This window comes from Mandrillus leucophaeus, unplaced genomic scaffold (assembly GCF_000951045.1).
Source record: "Mandrillus leucophaeus isolate KB7577 unplaced genomic scaffold, Mleu.le_1.0 Scaffold273, whole genome shotgun sequence".
NCBI classification, from domain to species: domain Eukaryota; kingdom Metazoa; phylum Chordata; class Mammalia; order Primates; family Cercopithecidae; genus Mandrillus; species Mandrillus leucophaeus.
This window is the reverse complement of record NW_012102843.1, coordinates 1,082,233-1,108,078: the sequence shown is the minus strand read 5'-3', so window position 1 is coordinate 1,108,078 and position 25,846 is coordinate 1,082,233. Positions and strand designations below refer to the sequence as shown.

General features: G+C 35.8%; 1 protein-coding gene across 1 annotated transcript in view; it reads left to right on the top strand.

The window, feature by feature from the left end:
* Positions 1-25,846, top strand: part of ATM (ATM serine/threonine kinase) — a 178,344-nt gene that overhangs the window by 107,514 nt on the left and 44,984 nt on the right. Inside the window, exons 32-43 of the mRNA XM_011984759.1 lie at positions 1,267-1,438; positions 3,199-3,340; positions 4,405-4,581; positions 6,232-6,409; positions 9,772-9,859; positions 12,013-12,168; positions 14,248-14,335; positions 17,659-17,747; positions 17,847-17,949; positions 19,186-19,334; positions 21,695-21,799; positions 23,047-23,166. Of these exons, the coding sequence (XP_011840149.1) occupies positions 1,267-1,438; positions 3,199-3,340; positions 4,405-4,581; positions 6,232-6,409; positions 9,772-9,859; positions 12,013-12,168; positions 14,248-14,335; positions 17,659-17,747; positions 17,847-17,949; positions 19,186-19,334; positions 21,695-21,799; positions 23,047-23,166 (1,567 nt within the window). The remainder of the gene's footprint in view (positions 1-1,266; positions 1,439-3,198; positions 3,341-4,404; positions 4,582-6,231; positions 6,410-9,771; positions 9,860-12,012; positions 12,169-14,247; positions 14,336-17,658; positions 17,748-17,846; positions 17,950-19,185; positions 19,335-21,694; positions 21,800-23,046; positions 23,167-25,846) is intronic.

Genomic DNA, 25,846 nt, shown 5'->3' with positions numbered 1-25,846 from the left:
CACTTGTACATGTGGCACCCAGACTAAGAAACAGAATCTTACCAGAACTGTAGAAGTTTTCTTTAACCAACGTATTTACCTCCTTGCCCATAGTGGCACTGCTTTTAGGGACAGACCTGATTTATAACTGAAGCCCTAAGTGGCTTTCCTGTGTGGCATAAAATTAATGTGGTTTGTACTCACAGCTTTCCCCCTAAGATCAGGAATGAGACAAGGCTGTCCACTTTCACTACTGCTGTTCAACATTGTACTGGAAGTTCTAGCCAGAGCAATTAAACAAGAAAAAGAAATTAATAGCATGCCAATTAGAAAGGAAGTAAAACTATCTGTATTTACAGATGATATGGTAGAGAAAATCCCAGATAATCCACAAGAAAGCTACTGTAGAACTAATAAATGAATTTAGCAAAGTTGCAGGGTACAAGATCAACACATAATTAGTGGTGTTTGTATATACTAGCAGTGGACAATCCAGAAAGAATTAGAAAAGCAATTCCATTTATGATAGCATCTAAAAGAAATAAATACCCAGGAATAAATTTAATCAAAGAGATGAAAGACTTATATACATTCTGTTTGTTAGAAGTGAATCACTAAGTACAGCCCACACTCAGCGGGAGGGAAATTAGGTTCTACCCTTTGAAAGAAGGACTCTCAAAAAATTTGTGAACTTATTTTAGTAAATACCATCATGATGGAAAGAGCACGAAGAGCCCTCTGGGTTGCTGAAAATGTCCTATCTTCATCTGGTTAGGGAGAACACAGGCAGAAAAAATGTATATTTGTATGTATAAATTTTCATTGAACTGTGTGTTTAAGATTATGGAATTCGTGTGATATCGCAACAAAAATTTTAACAGTTTTAAGGTTGATTGTCTCTTTTTTTTTTTTTCACCCAGGCTAGTGCAGTGGTGCAATCTCGACTCACTGCAGCCTCCGCCTCCTGGGTTCAAGTGATTCTCCTGCCTCAGCCTCCTGAGTAGCTGGGATTACAGGCCTGCACCACCATGCCTGGCTAATTTTGTATTTTTAGTAAAGATGGGGCTTTACCATGTTGGCCAGGCTGGTCTCGAACTCCTGACCTCAGGTGATCCACCCGCCTCTATCCCCCAAAGTGCTGGGATTAACAGGTGTGAGCCACCGCGCTCAGCCTTAAGGTTAATTCTTGAAGTACAGCAAAACAGCACTATAGTTTCGAAATTAGATTTCAGTTTTATGTATGATCTCTTACCTATGACTCTACTGAAATAGAATTTCTATATGTAGAGGCTGTTGGAAGCTGCTTGGGAGAAGTGGGTCCTATAGATTTCTCTACCATAGCTATACAACATAGTAAAGATGCATCTTATACCAAGGCCCTTAAGTTATTTGAAGGTAAAGAACTTCAGTGGACCTTCATAATGCTGACCTACCTGAATAACACACTGGTAGAAGATTGGTGAGTATTTATTGATACCTTATATGTAATCCCACTTAATATGATATTCATGGAGAATGATACTTCACACAAATTGATACTCTCAGTAACTAAAGCTTTGTCCTTTTTTTAATCTCAGTGTCTTTATGAAAATTCCTGTATTTTTATTAATTCACATAATTATTGACCCTACTATGTGCCAGACACTTGATATAATGGTGAACATTCCAGACAAGGTCCCTGTTAAAATTTTGGTGGGACTAGACAAACAATAAATAAGAAAAATGCCAGATGGTTCTACATAGAAAATTAAGATAGGGGAGTATAAAGGGAGATGTTTTAGGCTCTTGTCAATATCAGAGGTGCCACTCTCCTCTAAGTGAGGCCTTATTTTGATCCTTTTAAAATAAGCCATAAAGCAGAGAGGTTGTTTTATAACCCTAGAAGTCTTAAGCTAATCAGACAGGGTTTTCTATTGCTTATTTATTCTCTGTGCAAAACACAATTGCACCGCATATCAAAATTTCAACTGGTTGATTGAGATTACTTTTGTGTGCATGCTCTTTCTCTCTCTCATTTGTTGATGGATTGATTGGTGTCTGAGTATTCCATCACCACCATATTTGGTGGTAGGCTCAAAGGATTTTTCTCACAACCAGGCACCTTTCTAAGATAAAGACATGTTTTGATTTTTTTTCTGTACTTCCCTTTCTCCTTCTCTTGAGGAATAAATGATTGGCAATAATGTCTAACTGCCCTGTTTCCATTATTGATTTAATGTACCTATATATTTCTTTCTTTTGTTTTTGTTTCATTAAACAAATTTGTATGGTTTCTTTCCGAACATTTTATTATAAAAAGCTTTAAACATATAGCAAAATGGGAATAATTTTATAGTACACACCCATATGCTTATCACATAGTTTCTATATTTTACTGCTATCCTTGCTTAATCACTTCTAGCCATCAGTCTATCCTTGTATTAACATGTATTAATTCATCTCTCTCTTTTTTTCTTTTTTTTTTTTTGAGACAGGGTCTTGCTCTATCACCCAGACTGGAGTGCAGTGGCATGATAATACATCATAGATCATGCTTTACTGTAACCCCAAATTCTTGGGCTCAAGCAATTCTCCTGCCTCAACCTCCTAATATGCAAGGTTTATGTGCTTGAGCCACACCACACCCAGCCAGTTCATCTCATTTTTTAAATGTATTCAAAGGTATATCAAGCACAGTTTTTGAAGAGAGTGCCACAGAAAATTTGCAAGCATTAGATGTTTCATTCGTTTCATAGTAATTCAAAATTGGTTTTTCTGAAACAGATGCACAGAAATATTAGTGTGACTTAAACTTAAGAATACTAGGAAGCAGGTAGAAGTTTTTTGTATTTTTCTTTAACAGGGAAAAACTTTAGATATTCAAGGGACTTTAGCATATGAAGATGTGGACCAAAGGATTCCCAGAATTTTTATTACTTATATGTATTAGAACATATTTTCAAGTATTTCTTTTTGTGAGTCTTTTTAATATATAGTAGTCACAATTAAACTGTATTGAATGAAGGGAATTGCTGTTGCAATGGTTAGTAATTCAAGTTTACTGAATGACTAGTGGAAGTCCTTTGATAATTTTGTTTGATATTGGAGAATTTTGTGAATGTAAAGTTTCCTAATACAAATTTTAAATTTTAGTTTTGAAATTTTTTCAGTGGAGGTTAACATTCATCAAGATTAATAACTGGTGTACTTGATAGACATTTGAATTGTTTGTTTTTTCAGTGTCAAAGTTCGATCAGCAGCTGTTACTTGTTTGAAAAACATTTTAGCCACAAAGACTGGACATAGTTTCTGGGAGATTTATAAGATGACAACAGATCCAATGCTGGCCTATCTACAGCCTTTTAGAACATCGAGAAAAAAGGTCTCTTAAGTAATAAATGTTTATCGAATACCCACCATATCTAAAACAGTTCTGTTTGCTGTGGGTTGTGACTGTTAACTTGCTTGAAATAGTATTGTACTAACAATTAATCTTTCCTATAAGTAATTTAAACCATATTTCATAAATCCAGGGAATTTGCTATTTTTTATTTATCATGGCAGTGTGGAAAAGCTGAGATAGGTAACCTGAGGAAATAGTAGTTGATTTCAGGGGAGGGGAAATTCTTAAAGACAAACCTTATTTTTTTAGAAATAGAAAACCCTACTTTGCTCCCATGAAAGCTGTTAGCTCTGGGTATGATTTATAGTTATTGTGATCCACAAGTGTTTATTTCCATGGCAAGTTAATGTATCACAATCCCCTGGTGAAATACAGGATGACCCATAGATTTCTCCCTTTTTCCATGTTGGTATCATAATAGGGTTCCACTGTAAGTACTCTGTGAGGCATGTTTAAGAACACTTGTTCCTTCCTTAGTCTAAGCATTCCTCTTTACTATCTTCTTTTCATAAAGTGACTGAGAAATACACAGTTTAGTTTTCACCAATTTAATTTCAGGGCAGAAACCCAACATTGAAGCAGTACTTTCAATGCATCACAAATATAATTTTGGTCTTAGTAAAATTACTAGTAATATAAACTGTTAATGAAACTAATAATATAACCTGGAAGGCATTATAATTTTTACATTTTAAAATCTCATTTCATTTTGAAATCAAGTCTATGTGGTAGGTATGGTCTGGTTTTGTTCAAGAGACAGATGAGTCAGAGTTTGTGATTTGTGTAATATGCTGCTAATGAGTGACAGAGCTGAGAGTAGGACCCAGTTTTTCTGGTGCCTAAAGCAGCAGTTTTTACCATGCCACTCTGACTCTCGTATAAACATAAATGTTTTAATTTTAAAAGGTAAACATTGCCTCCAGATTTAGTTTTAACTGTATTTAGCTTTACTCAGAAACAGATTTGTTATACTCATTTTAGGTAGGAAAGGTACAGTGATTTCCAGTTCTCTTATTTACATTTTCTAATCCCTTTCTTTCTAGTTTTTAGAAGTACCCAGATTTGACAAAGAAAACCCTTTTGAAGGCCTGGATGATATAAATCTGTGGATTCCTCTGAGTGAAAATCATGACATTTGGATAAAGACACTGACTTGTGCTTTTTTGGACAGTGGAGGCACAAAATGTGAAATTCTTCAATTATTAAAGCCAATGTGTGAAGTAAGAAGATTAATTAGCCTGATTTAATTCCTTGTTTATGACCTGTTTATCTAAAGAGTTCTGTGATACTGCACATCATCTTCACATAATATCACCCCCACTCAAACTGTTGTACATTTATTAAAGTGAGCATCCGTATTTAGTCATAACTTTATGCATTAGGTTTCAGCTTCAGGATAGCAACATGCTAGAGGAGTTCTAAGGGGTGCCTTGAATAATTTGTTACTAATACTAATGATAGTTAAAATACTGCTGATTATAAATTATTTGCATTAACCAAAAGCCTGTTCTAACTTTGTTTACATCTTCTGATAAGAGCACATTTATTTTCCCTGATATGCTTTCTTGAATAAGAAAAAGGAGTAGGGCAGCAATCAGTGTAACTTTTTTATTTTTGAGGATATAGTATTTATCTTAATAAAGAGTGAGAGTGCATACCAAATGAAACGGAAGGTTTATACTCTTCCATCAAATGTGTAATCTAAAACAGCAAAACCTGATGCTCTAAGATTTCCAGAGTTAATTTATAGCACTGTCAAATGTGATTCAACAGAAATGTGAAAATAAAACATCTGACTAGGTTAAACATCTGCCAATTACAGATAACTGATAGGGAAGTATTTTCATAATATACTCAAATTGAAAGCAATGTAAAAAGCAGTTCTTATTTTCTACAGAAAAAGTAATGACAATGAATAAAACATCACCTTCTCTGCAATACTACACCGCACTCATACCAGTTCAGCAGAGTGGTACCCCGAACGCACATACAGCTTATTTCTCATTAGTGAACAAAGCTAAGATTTTTATAAAGTTTTAACTTTGAGCCAGAAGATAAAATGTTCCCAATATACGTATGTACACACCCTATTTCTGGTACTTTAAATTCTCTAGCTCTAAAAGTGGTGTTTTGCCTTGTCTTTGGTTTGAAAAAGAAAAAGGGTGCAATTAGTAATCTATAACCTGTCTTATGTGTGTTAAGTCTGATGAATATGATGGATATGGAGTGTAATGATTCATTCATATGTTAAACATGGAGTGCGGTGAATAGCAAAAGTAAAGCTGAATACCATTTTAATGTGCCAGATGTATTAGAGCACTTTTCTGCTCTTTGGAATATACCACAAATAATTACCCAAATTTTATACCCAGAAGTTGGGCTTATTAAAACATAAACATTTTTAACATGACTGTTTTAGTTCTTCACTGAGGATAGAAAATGCATAAAAATCAGATTTTCAACTTTTGTCTTAAACTTTTGATACCTTTTTCTCTCTTCTATCAAATCAGAAAACTTCTGTTACTAACACTTTTCAACTCTGAAACTGTATTTAAAGTGATGATATAATTTCATTTGTAAGCAGTAGTCTATTTCATTATGCTAATGGCCTAGACTGAAAACAAACAGTTACAATGTCACTAACATATACATTTGATATTGATATACTAGCCTAGTGTGGTTTTTTTAAACACCACCTAATACATGTTTTTTGTTTGTTTTTTTTTAGCAGTATGTTGAGTTTATGGCAGATTAATCTATCATCTTTTAGAAATTTAATATGTCAACAGGGCATGAAAATTTTAAGTAAAATGTATTAGTTTTACTCATCGTTACTCAAACTATTGGGTGGATTTGTTGGTATATTCTAGGTGAAAACTGACTTTTGTCAGACTGTACTTCCATACTTGATTCATGATATTTTGCTCCAAGATACAAATGAATCATGGAGAAATCTGCTTTCTACACATGTTCAGGGATTTTTCACCAGCTGTCTTCGACACTTCTCACAAACGAGCCGATCCACAACCCCTGCAAACTTGGATTCAGGTATTTTATTAAATTTTTAACATTAATACTGTAAACTTCTCAGTTCTAGAGAAAGATAGATTTAAGGTGGAATCCGGCTAAAAGCACTTTACAGGATTAAATCTGTAACCTCTAAATTTGTTTCTTTATCTGTGGAATGGAGATAAAAGTTGCAATAGTTGCAACAAGTTTTCAATGAAATAATGTGTGTAAAGTGCCTAGGATAATACTTGATGTATAGTATTCCCTCAGTACATTTTGGCTACTGATAATGGGTCAACTAATTGAGCTTTCAATATGTGTCAGGCACTGTGCTTGCACCAGCAATATTAATGTGAAAAAGAAACACCCACATTCTAGCAGTGGAAAAAACAAATAAACACAATCAGATATTTCAGGTACTCTGGTGCAGATATGATAGAATTTTCATGTTTTCAGAGCTCTGGCCAACTCAATTTAAAAAGCAACCTTTGTTTGGGCACAGTGGCTCAACGCCTGTAATCCCAGCACTTTGGGAGGCCAAGGTTGGTGGATCACTTGAGGTCAGGAGTTCAAGACCAACCTGGCCAACATGGTGAAACCCCGTCCCTGCTAAAAATACAAAAATTAGCTGGGCGTGGTGGCAGGCACCTGTAATTGCAGCTATTGGGAGACTGAGGCAGGAGAATCACTTGAACCCAGGAGGTAGAGGGTTGCAGTGAGCCAAGAGGATACCACTGCATTCCAGACTGAACAACACAGTGAGACTATCTAAAAAAAAAAAGAAAAAGAAAAAAAACCTTTGTATAACTATAATTAACATTTGGTATATATCCTTCTAATTTTTTTTTTTTTTTTGTTTGTTTTGAGACAAAGTCTCGCTCTGTCGCCCAGGCTGGAGTGCAGTGGCCGGATCTCAGCTCACTGCAAGCTCCGCCTCCCGGGTTCACACCATTCTCCTGCCTCAGCCTCCCGAGTAGCTGGGACTACAGGCGCCCGCCACCTTGTCCGGCTAGTTTTTTGTATTTTTTAGTAGAGACAGGGTTTCACTGTGTTAGCCAGGATGGTCTCGATCTCCTGACCTCGTGATCCGCCCGTCTCGGCCTCCCAAAGTGCTGGAATTACAGGCTTGAGCCACCGCGCCCGGCCTCCTTCTAATTTTTTTAAAACAAAAATTGAATTGCACTTTATTTACTCTTACAACCTACTTTCCTTCTGTGACATATAACGAGTATTTCTCATGCCAAGAGCATAGTAACAAAAGAAATTCCACCAGGGTTGGGTATGTATATTACATATATGCATACTTGAGGGCTCATTATGGGTCAGTTTTTAAAACCTAAATTTTATAAAAGGATACAAAATTCACAGATTATTAACTCTCTTTATTATATATTATTAATGTGTTTTATATGCAAACATAAAGCTAGGTACAAATTCACTTGTTGTACTTAAAGACCAATCAATTCTAATGTGAATGTTGATTTAATGTGGTATTTTGCCACAACTAGTTTGCTCCTCCCAATCCTTCCAGTCACTTCAGCAAAGGTTGTGATTACTCAGTTCTTCCAGTTGTTTCTTCTAGTTTTACTGCTACAACCTTCATTTGACATGACTCTAATGTCATTTAGACTTCAGTTTGCTATGCTTTATATTTTATGTATTTTCTTTTCTGTTGGCTAACAGCAATTACAAATCTACTATTTGGAAAAATATAGATTATAAACATAGACATAGATGCCCATCCTGTGATCCTACTGGATTATAAGCTGTTCTCTAAATGATCTAGAATGTGCTTATATGAATTTTCTTTAGGCTACTGAAATGAAAATCCTAAAATAAAAATTTTCATAGAGGCTTTGTAAACTATCTAAAAATGTATCTCTTATCTTTAATTGGGAATATACAGGTATAAGTGATTTAAGTGTTTAAAACTTTAATATGTAATTTACAGTACTATTAAAAACAATTTTTATTACATAGTTTAAGGTAATCATGGTTTATGATAATCTGGTAATTTGTTATCATGAACATGGCCAAGACTTTTTTCATGTTTATCAGTTACGTATTTATGCCACAGCCATTGGAAGGTAAAGTAATTATTTTATTATATCTGTGTACAGTGCCAATATTTTTATTACCTTAAGTGAAAATTTAAACTTCACATATAAAATTCTATTATTGAAAAGTAAAGTAAATGCATATTTTTATAAAATTTAAATGGTGTATCTTTTCTGATGGCTATAAGCCTCATTGCCTTCACTAAACGTCCCATGTGCATCTCAGACTCAACTGTCCAAAAGCAAATGTGTCATCTTCTTCATCTCTTCCCCCTGGTCTACTTTTTTAAATGTGTACCTCTTTGACAAATGGCACTCAGTTGCTTACTCTAGAAACCTCTCTCACGTATTTCATCTAATTACCAAACCTTGCCAATTCCATATTATGAATAACTTAGTCCATTTGTTTCTCTCTGCCCTTAGCATCCTTACTGCTTTCTAGCTCTATGACTTAGCACAGTTGAAATTCTTTCATTAAATTTTCCAAGTTATTTCTTGCTTCCAGCCATCTCAGATATTGTTATTATTGCCTGTAGCACTATCCTTTCCTGCTCTTGTGACTATTACTCTTCTTTCAGGTATCACTTTTTCTTTTTTTTTTTTCCTTGAGACAAGAGTCTCACTGTGTAACCCAGGCTGAAGTGCGGTGGTGTGATCTCGGCTCACTGCAACCTCTGCCCCTCAGGTTCAAGCAATTCTTGTGCCTCAGCCTCCTGAGTAGCTGGGATTACATATGTGTGCCAGCATGCCCTGCTAATTTTTGTATATTTAATAGAGATACGGTTTCACCATGTTAGCCAGGCTGGTCTCAAACTCTTGGCCTCAAGTGATCCACCCGCCTCGACCTCCCAAGGTGCTGGGATTACAGGCGTGAGCCATCGCACTTGGCCAGTATCACTTTTTCTATGAAACTTTTCTTGTCTAGGTGAGGTTCCCTCTGCTAAGGTTCTATAGCATTTTAAACTTTCCTATTATAACACTTAATCATATTGTGTTGTAATCTCCCAGGCTAGTCAGTGAGTTCTGTGTGGTCTGACATTGTATGTCTTGTTCATGGTTATATACTGAGGACCTGCCACATAAAAGATCTTATTGAATCAATCAATTAATTGGTCCTCCTCAGAAATAAAATATAAATTACAATGTAAGTTCTCACTTTTATTAAGATAACAGTTTCTTTTAAAAGCAAAAGAAATGCTGTTAAATTCCCTCAGAACCAATTTTGTGTTAGGTACTGCCCACTAGAACCTTATAGCATAGTGGGAGACAGACACATAAACAAGAAGGAAGAAAGTGTGTAAGCAAGAATGCCTGGGACTGAGGGGAGATATTTTTGTTTGTCAGAGTCAGAGCACTTTTTCCGATGCTGTTTGGATAAAAAATCACAAAGAACAATGCTTGGTGTTGTGGACTACATGAGAAGACAAAAGAGGTAATGTAATGAGTGTTGCTTCTTATGTTTAGGATCTAGAGTGTAACTTGTTAACTATTGGCTGAATTTTAACATGATTATTTTAGGTGAAGCTGTTGCAAAGTGCTATATTTAATTTGTGTGATATTTATATCTCCTTGCAGTAATCCATATTCAGGATAGCACTTCAGTTAAATCAGTGTCAAGAACTCTCAGTTCTAGTACCAGCTGTATCAGTAACAGTGTTACCTTTGTTAAATTATACAGCCTTCTTGGCTCCAATTTGTTTCATCTATGTTCGGGATAGGAGCAAGTGTTTTTCCAAGTTACATTTAGCTATATTATTACTGTTTTTACTTTTCTCTTTGCTTTAGTTCTAAGAACTAAATAGAGTTGTGTAAATGTCTTCCTTATGTATCTTTATTTTAAGATGTAAGTTTCTTTACTGTGTGCAGTGGTCTCAAAATCTGTGGCAGTACTGTGCTGTGACAATGTTTATTTTCTTGTTTCTGGTAAATTGTTTTATAGTATAGTATCTTTGTTCCTGTTATTTCTCATGAGATTTTTAACAGTGCATACAGGAATTGCTAGAATGGATGGTCTGACTGATCAGTACTGCTTGAGAGTTGACCAGAACTCTGAAGAAATAGTGTAGTAGGCCTATAATTTGAATAGGTAGGAATTGATATCTCATAAGTGTGTATGGTGGTGGTGGCAGTGGTTGGTAAAGAATGAGAGGGAGAGGTGAGTGAAAAATGAAATGTTTTTAAGCCTAAATGCATTAATATCTTAAAAAATTAATTTCTATGTATTCTTAAACCATTCTTCTTCTCTAGTAGAAAAAGAAGTTTTATGCTTTTCAGTGTCTTTGGTTCTGGTTATTTTACCTTATAGTTTTATACCAGATTATCTTCTGAGAAGGCCAATCAGAAGCTTTAACGTAGTTGAGAGCATTTGTTTTCTTGGTGTTGGGAGGCAGTTTTACCTTTGAGTCATTCATTTCAGATTTACTATTGGAGTAGAATGGTGTTGACATTAGCAAGATTTGGAGAAGATAAAAATTTATATTCCATTTTAATTCTGAATAAGATCCTAAAGAAGATTCCTTGAGAAAGTACGAATGGGATATAGAAAAGGGGGTAAAGACATGCATTCAAGTCTAAGCTTGTGCTGTGTAAAAATTACTTGTTATCCTGTACAGTATGTTGGGCAAAAACAAAGAACAACAATAAAACAACAACAAAAAATTGCTTGGTATCTTTGAACCTCAGTCTTATCATCTTTCAAAATCAGAATAATGTCTGCAATGTCTTCCTTTCCATGGGGAAATTATTTCACTTCTCTGAACTTCAAGTTCCTCAGAAAATTAACTTTAGTTGAGTGCTTGCTATGTAGTAGGGTGTGCCTTATTCATCAGCTTTGCAGGCATTATTTAATTGTTGCACCCATTCTCCAAGGTCCATGTTGTTCCAGCATTTACAAGTAAGGAAACTAGGAAACTGAGGTTTAAGAAGTTAAGTTGCTAAGATCACACAGCTGGTAGTAGGTAATATAGCTTGATTTGAACCTACCTGTATTGTACTTCAACACCAGTGCTCTTAACCACTACCATGTCCCATCTCTATAATGCTAGTTTTGAAAAAGATACTATCCCTTTCAATCTTGACCTACCTGTTAACACAGTGGAAGGTTTTTATTAAGTAACTCAACCTAGGCAATACATTAAGGAGAAAATAAGTCACAATAGGAAAGACATGTATTTGTGTCTTTGATGAAACAATATTTTTATTAAATTGACTATTTTAAAGTGTGTGTTGGGGGATGCTTGTGTGCATTTGTATTAGCTATTCTGTGTATCCTATTCTTAGCCTGTGGTACATGGATTTCTTGGTGGAGAGCAGATATGAACCCCAATTTTGTATCAAGTGATAGTCTATAGGTTTTATCAGATTCTCTGATCAGTTTGAGGGAAAAAAGAAAAACCAAAAAGATTATTAAATAGGACTCTTCAGCCATGTTATAATGTTTGTAGGTATACATTGGGGAAATGTGGTTTTTGGGAATTTGTAATTTTCTGTTAAGCAGTTACTACCATTGTATTCAATATCAACATGCTTTTCTTTTGATATTGAAGTTTAAAAAAATGAGTGATATTATATTTAATTTTTCTTCAGACCTTCTTCAGGAACAATTTTTGATGATGCTTTCTGGCTGGATTTAAATTATCTAGAAGTTGCCAAGGTAGCTCAGTCTTGTGCTGCTCACTTTACAGCTTTACTCTATGCAGAAATCTATGCAGATAAGAAAAGCATGGATGATCAAGAGAAAAGGTAATGGAATTTAGAATTTTTGGTTTTTAAAATTAATGTTGGCATTGTCTCATTAAGGGTATATAGTAAAGATTTACATTGCCTCCTGTTCCCCATTTAAAAGACATTATTTAGATAGAAATTTTGTTTTAAAGTGAAATTATAATAAATTTTTAAAAAGGAATATGTAATTCCTGCTCTGAAACAATAGGAATGTTTATACTTAGGTATTATAAAAATTTAACAGATAGCAAATTCCTGTAGGACAGAGTCCATACTTAATTTTCTGTATATTCCCCATAACAGCCCTAGCATTGAGAACTTAATTTAAGGGTGATAAATATTTTTCAAATGATTAAATTATTTCCTAACTTCAATCAGATTAGATTTACCACTAATTCCTAAACTATTCAAGATTCATTTTGGATATAAAACACCCAAAATTATAATCCAAAATGGCTATAAAGTAATGTGACTGATTTCTTTCTGTGACTAAGTTTCATTTCTTTATCTACCTGTATTTCTAGTGAATTTAATTCGCTTTCCTCTGACTGAGTTAGAACTGTCATAAGAATCTAATAAATATACCCCTAGATCATGGTGAAGAACAAAAACTAATCAAGAAAGTAAGAGTAAAAAATAAAGTAAAACACTTTATTATCCCAACTGCCCTCTTCAAATCTTTGTTCGTTTGAAATGGCCTGGGTCTCATTATTTTGCCCAGGCTGTGGTGCAGAGGTGCGATCATAGCTCACTGTAGCCTTGATCTTCCAGGCTCAAGTGATCCTCCTGCCTCAGCCTCCAAGTAGTTGGGACTATAGGCACACATCACTGCATCCAGCTCATTTATTTTTATTTTTATTTTTCGTAGAAACAAGATCTTGCTATGTTGCTCAGGCTTGTCCCTAGCTCCTGCGCTCAAGCAGTCCTCCCACCTTAGCCTTTCAAAGTGCTGGGATTACAAGAATGAGCCACTGCACCTGGTCCCAAATTGTTTTTTAAAGCGGTTATACCCATTTTTGTACAGAAATGTAGTTGATAAGGAAGTGGATCAGTAGGAAGCCGTATAAGTATATATACTTGAAGAAGGGAGCCTAAGTATAACTATTTCTAGGCTGGGCACAGTGGCTCACGCATGTAATCCCAGCACTTTGGGAAGCCAGAGTGAGAGGATTACTTGCGACCAGGAGATCGAGACCAGCCTGGGCAACATAGTGAGACCTCAGCTCTACTAAAAATAAAAATAAATTAGCTGGACATAGTGGCTTGCACATGTAGTCCCAGCAACTCAGGAGGCTGAGGGAGGAGGATCACTTGAGCCCAGGAGGGAGAGGCTGCAGTGAACCATGATTGTGCCACTGCACTCCAGCCTAAGTGACAGAGCGAGACCTTATCTCCAAAAAAAAAAAAAAAAAGAAGAAACTGGAATAAATATATAGGTAAATATTAGAGGCAGTATCACTTATGATAGTATTTATTTTATGTATTAGATTATTACTATTATAGACACCATAACTGTCATGGTTTTAGAATTGAAGTTACTTACAGAACTGAATGTCATATGTATAAAATGCATAAAGTTAAGGCCTTGAAGTAGACAAATCTGAGTTCTCATCCTGTCACTTTCTAGTTTTATAAGCTTGGTTTAAGTGGATCCTACTGATCTACTTCCTTTTCAATAGTTAATATCAGATGTCTTAATTTATATCTATTAGGTATTACATTCTTATTGTGGTCTTTATTTGTGTGTCTGTAATTATTGATTGAGTTGAATTTCAGGTAAAACCACTGACAGAGTATATAGTACCTGAACTGGAGGGCATCTGCTCTATTTTTAAACAATCCTGTCTCTTTATAAATAATCATATTTTTGCATATGGGCTTTCCATATGTAGAAGATTATTCTTAAAATATAATTTTCATTCACAAATTCCTTTTCCATCGTAGGTATAAATGGTATTAAATTTTAAAGTATAAGTGATTTATTCTGTTTTGTTTCCAACCTTCATTAGTTTTTTTCTGTCAAAGTCTATAGTGTATGTATTCAGGAGCTTCCAAATAGTATGTTCTCATTAAAAGAGGTGTTCTTGTGACAAACAGAAGTCTTGCATTTGAAGAAGGAAGCCAAAGTACAACTATTTCTAGCTTGAGTGAAAAAAGTAAAGAAGAAACTGGAATAAGTTTACAGGTAAATATTAGAGGTTCTATTATTTATGACAATATTTATCTCATACTTTGGGTTGTTATAGACACTGTACAGATGCCGTGTGATTTTTAAACTGAATTTACTTATTGGATTAAGCACCATATATATAAATTTATGGTCTGAAGCTTAAGCCTTGGAGTAGACAGACTTGAATTCTAATACTGACTCTGCCACTAGTTGAGTTCCCTTACCTGAAAGACGAAAGTAAAACCACGTGTCTCAGAGTTTATACCATGCATTTTCTGCAATAGCACCCTGTTCATTTCCTTTATAGCACTTAGGGTTTATAATTATATATTTATTTGCTCGTTTATTGTATGTCACAGAAGAAGCAGATTGCCTCTTCTATGCATTTCTTGATATCCATTCTTAAATTGGCTCATGTTACTGTCTAGGATGCTTACCGAATTTCTTTGGTCAACTCATAATCCTTCACAATGACAATTTCAGCTTCTCCATTCTGCTTAAACTTTTCATCTTCTCTTCTACGCCATTGCTTTCAGCCTGCCTCCTAGTTGGAGAAAATAGAAGGCATAGAGAGGAAATCTTGCCACATCCCACTATCAGACATTGAAATCTCCTGGCATCTGCTCCTTTAATAACCTTCCCTCATGTTACAGAAACAGTTTATCCTTCTATTTGAGACTAACTCTTCCTGTGCTCTGTTTTTTTATCTGCTCTTTCTCAGCTTCTTTATTTTTTAATATGCGGTTCTCCCTCTGAACTGTGTTCTGAACATTTTAAAACCTCTCCTGTTTAAAGATTCCCTTTCTCACAAACACAAAATAATTTCCCTCTTCCCTATGTTCTCTTTTAGGTATCACCCTCTCTCTTCCTTTCTCTCATAGACAAACTTTGTGAAAGAGTTGTCTTTATTTGCTGTCTGCATTCCCCCCACTTCCATTTATTCCAGTAAAATAGCACTTGCTAATGTCTCTCATAAAGTTCATGTTGCTAAGTCTGGTGGTCACCTTCCATTCCTCCTTTTCCTTAATGTTTTATTAATACTTCATCATCAACCATGCCTTGATGAAATATATTCTGTTTACCTTTTTGATCCACTGTCCTGATTTTTCTCCTTTCACTTTTGCCTTCTTCATAGTCTCCTCCTCCTCTACTGAGTTTTGGAATATCGTGTGTGTACTAAGCACTGTGCTAAGCATGGGCTGAACTTTTCTACTCTGAGGACTTGATTTCACGTTATGAATAGAAGCATTTGAGTTGGAACTATAGAATTATGCCAATATAAATGAATTTGTATGTAGAAAATATTTCACAGAGCAAGCACCATGTAGGCAGTTCAATTGCTTGGTCAATTTTCTATGCAGTATAGTTCCTAATTTTTTCTACTTTATGTTTTTTTATGTTTTCATTTTTATTTAACTGAGATTTTGTTTTAAACAAAATCTATCTTTTCTATGTAAATTTTACAACACAGATTTCAGTAACCAAACTACTTTATCCTTATCAAATTTTACCAATTCCAATACAGTTCTGTGCTATTTTTCAAAGAAAAATCCATGACCTTTATTCTTACCAAATTCAGTTTTCAAGAGTCAGACTTTGTAGGACTGTATTTTCTGATGTACAGTTTTTTAGTTTGTTTTGTTTTTTGTTTTTCAGACAGGGTCTGGCTCTGTTGCCCAGGCTGGAGTGCAGTGGTGCAATCATAACACACTGCAGCCTCTGCCTCCCAGGCTCAAGCCATCTTCCCACCTCAGCCTCACAAGTAGCTGGGACTACAGGCATGCCCCACCGTCTCCAGCTAATTTTTGCAGAGACGGGTTTAGCCATGTTGCCCAGGCTGATCTTGAATTCCTGAGCTCAAGCAGTCTGCCTGAGCTACTCAAAGTACTGGGATTAAAGGTGTGAGCCACTGCGCCCAGCCCATGTACAGTTTTAGGTGTTGACAAGATTGTTTGGTTTTGTTTGTGTGATTATTTTTGCATGTGATAAAAGCCCGGTAGGTTGGTACTTATTTCTTATCTAATTCATGCAATTGTAGGCAGTTCTTCTCAGGTAGACTACAGTCCTCCTGTTGTCTAGGACCAGTCTGCTGTGTTGCTGCTGATCCAGATCATTGGTATATACAGTTGACCCTTGAACAATGTGGGTGTTAGAGGTGCTAACCCCTGTGCTATTAAAAATCAGGGTAAAACTAAATTTGTAGTCAGAAGTTAACTACTAATAGTCTACTGTTGAGCAGAAGCCCTATCGATGATATAAACAACACATATTTTGTATATGTGTTATATACTGTATTCTTAAGTAAAGTAGCTTGAGAAAAGAAAATGTTACTGAGAAAATCATAAGGAAGAGAAAATGCATTTATAGAACTGTATCGTATTTATCAATACCATAAGTTTACATCATCTCTTTACAGTTAATCATCTGTCTGAAATTTTAGGCAACCACCGCTGGTTGATATGTACTTTAGGCCTCAATCTACAGTACATATCAAACAATTCACTTTTTTCCTGTAATGGCATGACTTTTCTCTGCATCTTGGGAGCACCTCCAGCCACCCGTGGTGTTAATCAAGGCTTATAGTATTGCAGTAAACATAGTGAAAAAATATATGAGAACCTGGAGAGATTACTTTTTATTGCTATATACAATTTGCTAGAGAAATGAACTGCTCATGCAGAAATTATTAACATCACACAGTATTTTAAGTGGATACTCACAACACAATAATGCTTACCACAATAGCAACTGAGGTAGCTGCAAAATTATTACAATAGTACAATATGTACTATAGTTAATCTTATGCAATTATGATTTAATACTGCATCTTTACATTTGTTTACATTTGTCTTAACTGCAAATAATGCTGTGTACAGTGTATGTGTGTAAGTTTTGATAAATTTTAACTTTTTGTAATAGATTCGTATATATTTTATGGTAGTAAATGATAAAATGTATCATTTCAAATGCATACAAATGATAGACTGTATAGACTAGTATATACATTTATTTTATGCATTCATGACAAAACTTACTTTTAAAAAATTTTTCAATAGTTCTAAACTGTGTGGTTTTTGAGTTTTTTCAAATTGTTGCAAACCTCCAAAAAGTTTTCATTATATTTATTGAAAAAAAAATCCACATATAAGTTGTCCTGCACAGTTCAAACTTGTGTTGTTTAAGGATCAACTGTATTTCAGAATCATTACATTTTATTTATATAACATAACATTTAGAGTTGGGAGTTACATATTGGTAATGATACAATTTAAAACTTGCTAAATTTATAGACTGATTTTTTTTCCTTCTTCAATTTTTTGTTGCTTCCATGTTTTCAGGATCTTCTCTTAGAAATCTACAGAAGTATAGGAGAGCCAGATAGTTTGTATGGCTGTGGTGGAGGGAAGATGTTACAACCCATTACTAGGTAAATTGCATTTTTCTGAACAGTGGTATAGTAATTCTGTTTATGAAGGAGTTACGTGTGTGTAAAACCCAAAGCTATTTTTACAATGTTTTCTTACAGACTACGAACATATGAACACGAAGCAATGTGGGGCAAAGCCCTAGTAACATATGACCTTGAAACAGCAATCTCCTCATCAACCCGCCAGGCAGGAATCATTCAGGTACATTTTTTCCCAAATTTGGTAAAGTCATCACTAGTGTAGTGCTGAGGTTATTTCACTATGTTGGTGGAAATTTACACAGCCAGATAAACTCTAGAGATAAGACTAGAAGTTATCTGTTTCTCAGAGGATTAGGCTAAACATTCAGGGATACTCCTGAAGCAGAGGGATGCAGGAAAAAAAAAGAGAAAAAATTCAAGGAGACACAGGAAAGTCAGACAGGTCATTGACCTAAAATATAATGTAGATTTCCTGATCACAGTGTTGTTGGATAACAATAGAAGACATTGGTTGAGCATATATAGTATGCCAGGTAATGTACTTACTGCTTCACATGGAAAATCTCATGTGAACTATTTCTCATAGTTTGCAACAGAGTTGGTCCCAGAACCTATTGTTTCTATTACTGGCTAATACTCCTTAGCCATTCTTCCATGAAATATTAGAGCCCTTTGAGCTCCATCTTTGTGTTTTTTGGGAAACATTAAACGATATTTTGGGATTAAAAAAAATTTTTTGGCCAGGTGCGGTGGCTCACGCCTGTAATCCCAGCACTTTGGGAGGCTGAGGCGGGCGGATCATGAGGTCAGGAGATCGAGACCATCCTGGCTAACACGGTGAAACCCTGTCTCTACTAAAAATACAAAAAAAAAAAAAACTAGCCGGGCATGGTGGTGGGCACCTGTAGTCCCAGCTACCTGGGAGGCTGAGGTAGGAGAATGGCGTGAACCCGGGAGGCGGAGCTTGCAGTGAGCCGAGATTATGCCACTGCACTCCAGCCTGGGCGACAGAGTGAGACTCCATCTCAAAAAAAAAAATTTTTTTTTTAGAGATAAATTGTCACCCTGTTACTGAGGCTGGAGTGCATTAGCACGATCATAGCTCACTGCAGTCTTGACCTCCTGGGCTCAAGGTCACCTCTCGCTTCAGCTACCCAAGTAGCTGGGGCTATAGGTACACACTACCATACCCAGCTAATTTAAAAAAAAAAAAAATTGTAGAGACAGGGTCTTGCTTTGTTGCCCAGGCTGGTCTCAAACTCCTGGGCTCGAGTGATCCTCCTGCCTCAGCCTCCCAAAGTGCTGAGATTACAGGCATAAGCCACCATACCCAGCTGATATTTTGGGATTTTAAGCGATATTGTGAACTAAAATTTATTTGTATGTTTGCTTTTTTTTCCTCTGGTTTTCTATTGATATCTTTGATTACTTAAAAACAAAAATAACTCCTGTTTAGGCCTTGCAGAATTTGGGACTCTGCCATATTCTTTCTGTGTATTTGAAAGGATTAGATTATGAAAATAAAGACTGGTGTCCTGAACTACAGGAACTTCATTACCAAGCAGCATGGAGGAATATGCAGTGGGACCATTGCACTTATGTCAGGTAAGAAGAAATTTGACTTGATTTTTTTCTTTTTTTTTGCCTCTCTCCTAGTTCTAAACAACAACTGTTTTACTCTTGTTCTATGAATATAACAGGAGTTTATATATATACACACACACACACACACACACGTATAGTAGATATTGCAAGCTATAGATAGTCCTAAATCCTTCAGTAAGATAGCAATAAGCAGTTAATGCACCTAGGCTTGAATTTTACTCTCTTCTTCCATTAGGACAACTTCACCCCACCCCTAAGTATTTCTAAAAACAGAACTATGAAAAGGGTTTTCTTATGAGAATCATCTCACATACTGTTTGTTGGACTGAGGCGTGTCAAGCAAAGTATAGGCATTCCTCTTTCTACTCCTTGCTACAAACATTTTAGTCAGTAAGATGACACTTACATTGACTGGAGGATCCACAAAGGACTGCTTATCTTTATTTATGAAATATTTTCTTTTATTAGAAAATAATACGTCTGGGCATGGTGACTCACGCCTATAATCCTAGCACTTTGGGAGGCCGAGGCGGGTGGATTGCCTGAGCTCAGGAGTTTGAGACCAGCCTGGGCAATGTCTCTACTAAAGTACAAAAAAGTAGCCAGGTGTAGTGGCGTGCGCCTGTAGTCCCAGCTGCTTGGAAGCCTGAGGCAGGAGAATTGCTAGAACACGGGAGGCAGAGGTTGCAGTGAGCTGACATAGCGCCACTGCACTCCAGTCCAGACGACAGAGCAAGACTCCATCTCTTAAAAAATAAATAAATAAATAAATAAATAAATAAAATAATACCTACTCAGGGCTGGGCACAGTGTGGTGGCTCACACCTGGAATCCCAGCACTTTGAGAGCTGGGGCAGATGGATCACTTGAGATCAGGAGTTTGAGACCAACCTGGCCAACAGGGTGAAACTCCATCTCTACTAAAAATGCGAAAATTAGCCGGGTATGGTGCTGCGCGCCTATAATCCAAGCTACTCGGGAGACTGATGCAGGAGAGGGCTTGAACTTGGGAAGCAGATGTTGCAGTGAGCCAAGATCGACAGAGTCTCACTCTGTCGCCCAGGCTGGAGCCAAGATCCAGCCTCGGGCGACAGAGTGAGACTCTGTCTCAAAAAAAAAAAAAACCACTCAGTTACCCAGGAAGATAACATTTATAATCTGTATATAAGGTCACCATGTTTTCTGAATGAAAAGCCAAGCACCTAATCTAATAAAGGATTTCATATTTATGTAAAGTTTTTTGATAATATAAACACTAAAAAATAAATTATGTTTAAGTATGTTTTGTTGCCTTCGTAGAAAAAAAAAAATTGTTGGCCGAGTGTGGTGGCTCATGCCTGTAATCCTAGCACTTTGGGAGGCCGAGGAGGGCAGATCACTTGAAGTTAGGAATTCAGGACAAGCTTGGGCAACATGGTGAAACCCCATCTCTACAAAAAATACAAAAGTTAGCTGGGCGCGGTGGCATGCATTTGTAGTCCCAGCTGCTTGGGAGGCTGAGGTGAGGGGATCCCTTGAGCCCAGGAGGCTGAGGTTGCAGTAAGCCGAGATCACGTCACTGCACTCCATCCTGGGCAACAGAGTGAGACTCTCTCAAAACATAATAATTATTGGAGTGCCTTTCAAATATTTCAAACTGTAAGACTGCTATAACGTTAGAGATATACCCTCATATTTTAAAAACTTTCCTGTGTGAGTTGATTCTTGCTTGCCTCTGTAAATCAATATATACTATTCTTCCCCTTCCCCTTGTATTTCAGCCACACAGGCCTCTCTTGTGTTTTCCTATCAGGCCAAGCTGTTTCTATCCAAGGGCCTTAGATGTATCTTCTTCTTTTCCCCTGGTTACCATGCCGGTGGCTTCTTTTCATTCTGACCCTAGTTAAATAATATTGTATCTCTGTCAGAGAGACTTTTCTTGACTACCTATTCTGTAATAGCCATCTGGCCATTTTGTTTTAATTCTCTGCATGTCCCTTGTTACTCTCCAATACTTATTTATTGTGTATTCCTCCAAACCAGCACATAAATTCCGTGAGAGTAGAGACCTGATCTGACTTGTCAACTTGTAAATCCCCCTTGTGCCTAGTGCCTGGCACATAATAGGTGTTTATTGAATAAATACAAGTAGAGCATATTTAGAACCAGGCAAAGTATCTGAGTAATTTCCTTTTTTTCTGCTTAAAGAATTTAAATGACTCATAAAATTTGTATTTCTTACCAAAAATTCTAGAAATGCATTTTTTAGAATGGAGAAATTTTAATTTAAAAATTTTATCCTTTGGTGAAGCTATTTGTTTATGTATATCTTAGGGTTCTGTTTTTAAATATATTTTTTTCTTTGACTTATTATCTCACAGCAAAGAAATAGAAGGAACCAGTTACCATGAATCATTGTACAATGCTCTACAATCTCTAAGAGACAGAGAATTCTCTACATTTTATGAAAGTCTCAAATATGCAAGGTATTATGAAAAGACAAAGTTACTGTATTTTAACATTTAATGTCATGGCTTCTTTTCTGAAAACTTGAAAAACAATTTTAATGTAAGGATTTGCATTGATGAAGAGATAAAGACTTGGTGGCTGTGATCAGATGTTTCCATGTAATTCTCTACACTCCTTCAAAACAAATTGTTTCTGGGATTCCAGGTTCATTCTTTACCCTGACCCTTCAAGAAAGTTTTGGTGATTCTCTCTTCTTTGTTCTCTTCCAGTAAAGTATCCTGAGAGTTTCGTCTTGTCTCATTTAGTAATTGTATGGCATTTAGTGTTCTAATTCATAAAATTGTAACTCATGGTTAATACTTACAAACTTGTTTTGAGGCACAAATGTGATGAGGCATAAGGAAATAATTATAATGGGCTAAACAAATGTAGCGTTTTTATAACAGTAGTGACTTAATAAATCCTATGTTTATCACAGAAATAAAATTTACTATCATTTAAGTGCCTATGATATGCTAGCCACCGTTAGACTCCTTTCATATGTATTCTCTAATCATGACAATAACTATGGATGCGAAAAAAGGCTTAAGAAGTCCAGTAACATGCCCAAAGTTACACAGTTATAAGTGACAGAACTGCAATTTAGATCTTGGTCTGTGTGATTCCAAGGTTTACAGTTGATCCTTGAACCACTTGGAGGTTAGGAGTGCTGAGCCCCTCCTCCTCACACATTTGAAAATATGAGTACTACTTTGACTCCTCAAAAGCTTAACTACTAATAGCTTACTGTTAACCAGAAGCCTTACCAATAACTTAAACAAAAGATTAACACATAGTTTGTATAAAGGATTATAATACCATATTCTTACAATAAAGTAAGCTAGAGAAAAGAAAATGTTATTGAAAATTATAAGGAAGAGAACATATATTTACTATTGATTAAGTGGAAGTGGGTTATCATAAAGGTCTTCATCCTTGCCACCTTCATGTTAAATAGGATAAGGAGGAAGGGTTGGTCTTGCTATCTCAGGGGTGGCAAAGATGGAAGAAACTGAGTATAAGTGGACCACGCATTTAACTTTGTGTTGTTCAAGGATCAGTTGTATTTTGTTTCCGCTGCTATTTCGTATTCACTGTTGCTTGTTAGTATTGCTAGATCAGTAGCAAAGCCTATGATGAGAACTCTCTAACAACAAATTTGAACTTTTATTTCCCTGAAAACCTTTTCTTTGTTTTCAGAGTGTCTTTTCTTTTTTGCAACTAGAGTAAAAGAAGTGGAAGAGTTGTGTAAGCGCAGCCTTGAGTCTGTGTATTCGCTCTACCCCACACTCAGCAGGTTGCAGGCCATTGGAGAGCTGGAAAGCATTGGGGAGCTTTTCTCAAAGTATGTAATTCATATGACTTTGTTATCCTAAAGTGCAGCTTTTCTGTTACCAGTAGTGACTTTAAAAAAAACTATAGGCCGGGCACAGTGGCTCATGCCTGTAATCCTAGCACTTCATAGGAGGCTGAGGTGGGTGGATCACTTGAGGTCAGGAGTTCAAGACCAGCCTGGTCAACATGGTGAAACCCTATCTCTACTAAAAATACAAAAATTAGCTGGGTATGGTGGTAGGCGCCTGTAATCTCAGCTGTTCAGGAGACTGAAGCGGGAGAATTGCTTGAACCCAGCACAGCAGGCAGAGGTTGTGGTGAGCCGAGATTGTGCTATGGATTCCAGCCTGGGCAACAGAGCGAGACTCTGTCTCAAAAAACAAACAAACAAACAAAAAACTATGTAGAGACCAGATGTGTGTGTTTCTTTCCTTTTATCAAGATGTAAGTTGATTAGCCCTAGTGAATTGTGCTTTTATTAAACATTTTCCAAAATAGTCATTGTAAAAATTAAACTTTTAAAAATTCAGCTTGAATGTGCTTTTCTTTTATAACTTCTTCCCTGGCCTACCCAGATAAAATTGTTTCCTCATGTTTTTGCACAGCATGTTACACTCCATTCAGTTTTAGCACTACATTGCATTACTGTCATTTTATCTCTGCCTTGCTGCTAGAGTGAAAGAAGTGGAAGAGTTATGTAAGGGCAGCCTTGAGTCTGTCAGGATGACAAAGTAAAGTGTTTTGTGTCCTCAGTTTCCTCATTTCTAAAGTCAGGGATTTATATTTGATGGTCTCTAAAGCTCCTTTTAGCCGTGCTATTTTGAGTCACTATTATTATTATGAGAGGAAAGAAAGAGGATATAAATGACTGAGGTCACCCTACCTTTATGCAAAAATAAAATTTGGAATATGTTTTGGAAGTAGAAAAGAGAAGGAAATTTTAGAGTCAGAAGAAAAGAATAATAGCTTTTTCAAAATGACATAGCAGAAGACATACATATTAATGTGGCTTTTCTTAGGAAGAAAATAAAGGAACAAAACTCTTTTCTGCTTTCATTAGTAAGTACCTTGGCAGTTCTTACTGCCAGAAATCAAGAAATTTTTCCTCTGAATGAAAGATTTCTCCTGCTAAAAAGAGTATAGAATTCTTTAAGAAACAGTGAATAGAATGATAGTAACCAGAGGCAGGGAAGGGTGTTGTGGAGGGAGAGGATGAAGAGTGGCTGGTTAATGGGTAAAAAAATACAAGTAAATAGAAGGAATAAGATCTAGTGTTTGATAGCACAATAGGGCAACTGTAGTTAACAGTAATTTACTGTATATTTTTAAATAGCTACAAAAGAAGGTTTGGAATGTTTCCAAAATAAAGAAATGATAAATGTTTGAGATCATGGACATCCCAATTACCCAAGTTTGATCATTACACATTGTATGCTTGTATCAAAGTATCACACGTACCTAATAAATATGTACAACTATTATATATCCATAAAAATTAAAAATAAATTTTAAAAAGAAGAAATGCCTAAAGAATAATCTGGCTCTTTCTTTGGTAGAGAAACAGGAAGAAGAGAAGCAGAGGGAAAGTTGGATGAACTGGTGAACAAATGCTTATGCTCTCAGATTAGATTTCATTCGTGTACTTCAACCAAAACATCAAATCATAACTAAATGCAGAAGCAGAGATGAGAATTCATCTCGTTCTGTTAATCCAGACATTAAAGAGATTTGCAAAAATGCAAAACAGTGCCATTCTCACTAAGTTTTGTTTTGTTTTGTTTTGGGAAGTATACAGTTGCAATTCTTTATCTACAGGTTTCGATGTACAGATTAAACCAAATATGATAAAAAAATTTGAAAAAAATGTTAAAGAATAGGATATAACACTTATTTACATAGTATTTACATTATAGTAGGTATTATATGTAATTAGAGATTTGTGTATAACCTATGCACATTCTCCTATTACACGTAATCTAGAGGTTACGTGTAATAGGAAAATACCCTGCCGTTTTAAGTAAGGGACTTTGAACATCAGCATTATCAAGGTGTCTTGGAGCCAATTTTCTGCAGATACAGAGAAACTACTGCAGTTCTTTTTCCTAAAAATTGTTATTTATGATATATAGTAGATTTATTATTTTTGAATAAATTAATACATTTTAGATTTTTCTCAGTCTTTCTAATGTGATATCATATCTAATATCAGTAGATATGGTCCAACAATTGAAAGTTCTTTGGGGTCTTCGATAATCTGTTTGATTGTAAAGGAGTTCCTCAAAAAGTTTGAGACCTGCTGTGGTAGGGTCATTTAGAGAGGAATTGAAGTTTTGGTTCCTAGCACTTTTCTTACTGTTCCTTCCCTATCAAGTAACTTAAAAGAGCTTTCATTTCTAAGTCATCACTTTGTCATCTTACTCTCCCTGCTTCCTCTTTCTTATTTCTTTCAATAAATGTCCCTGAAGGATTGGGTAGTATTTCATAGTTCAGTTACTTGGGAAGCATACTATTCATATAAACTAATTGTACAATATGCCTTTTCTGTTCCTTTAATAATGTTGGTAAATGAAACCTTTGCCAGATGCTAGCTTTTCCTTCACTGGATTGTGATTTTTTTTTGACATCTATAATTATGCATCAAGTTGTCCCCAGTAGGGGATCCCTCATTTCCTTGCTGACATGTCCTCATT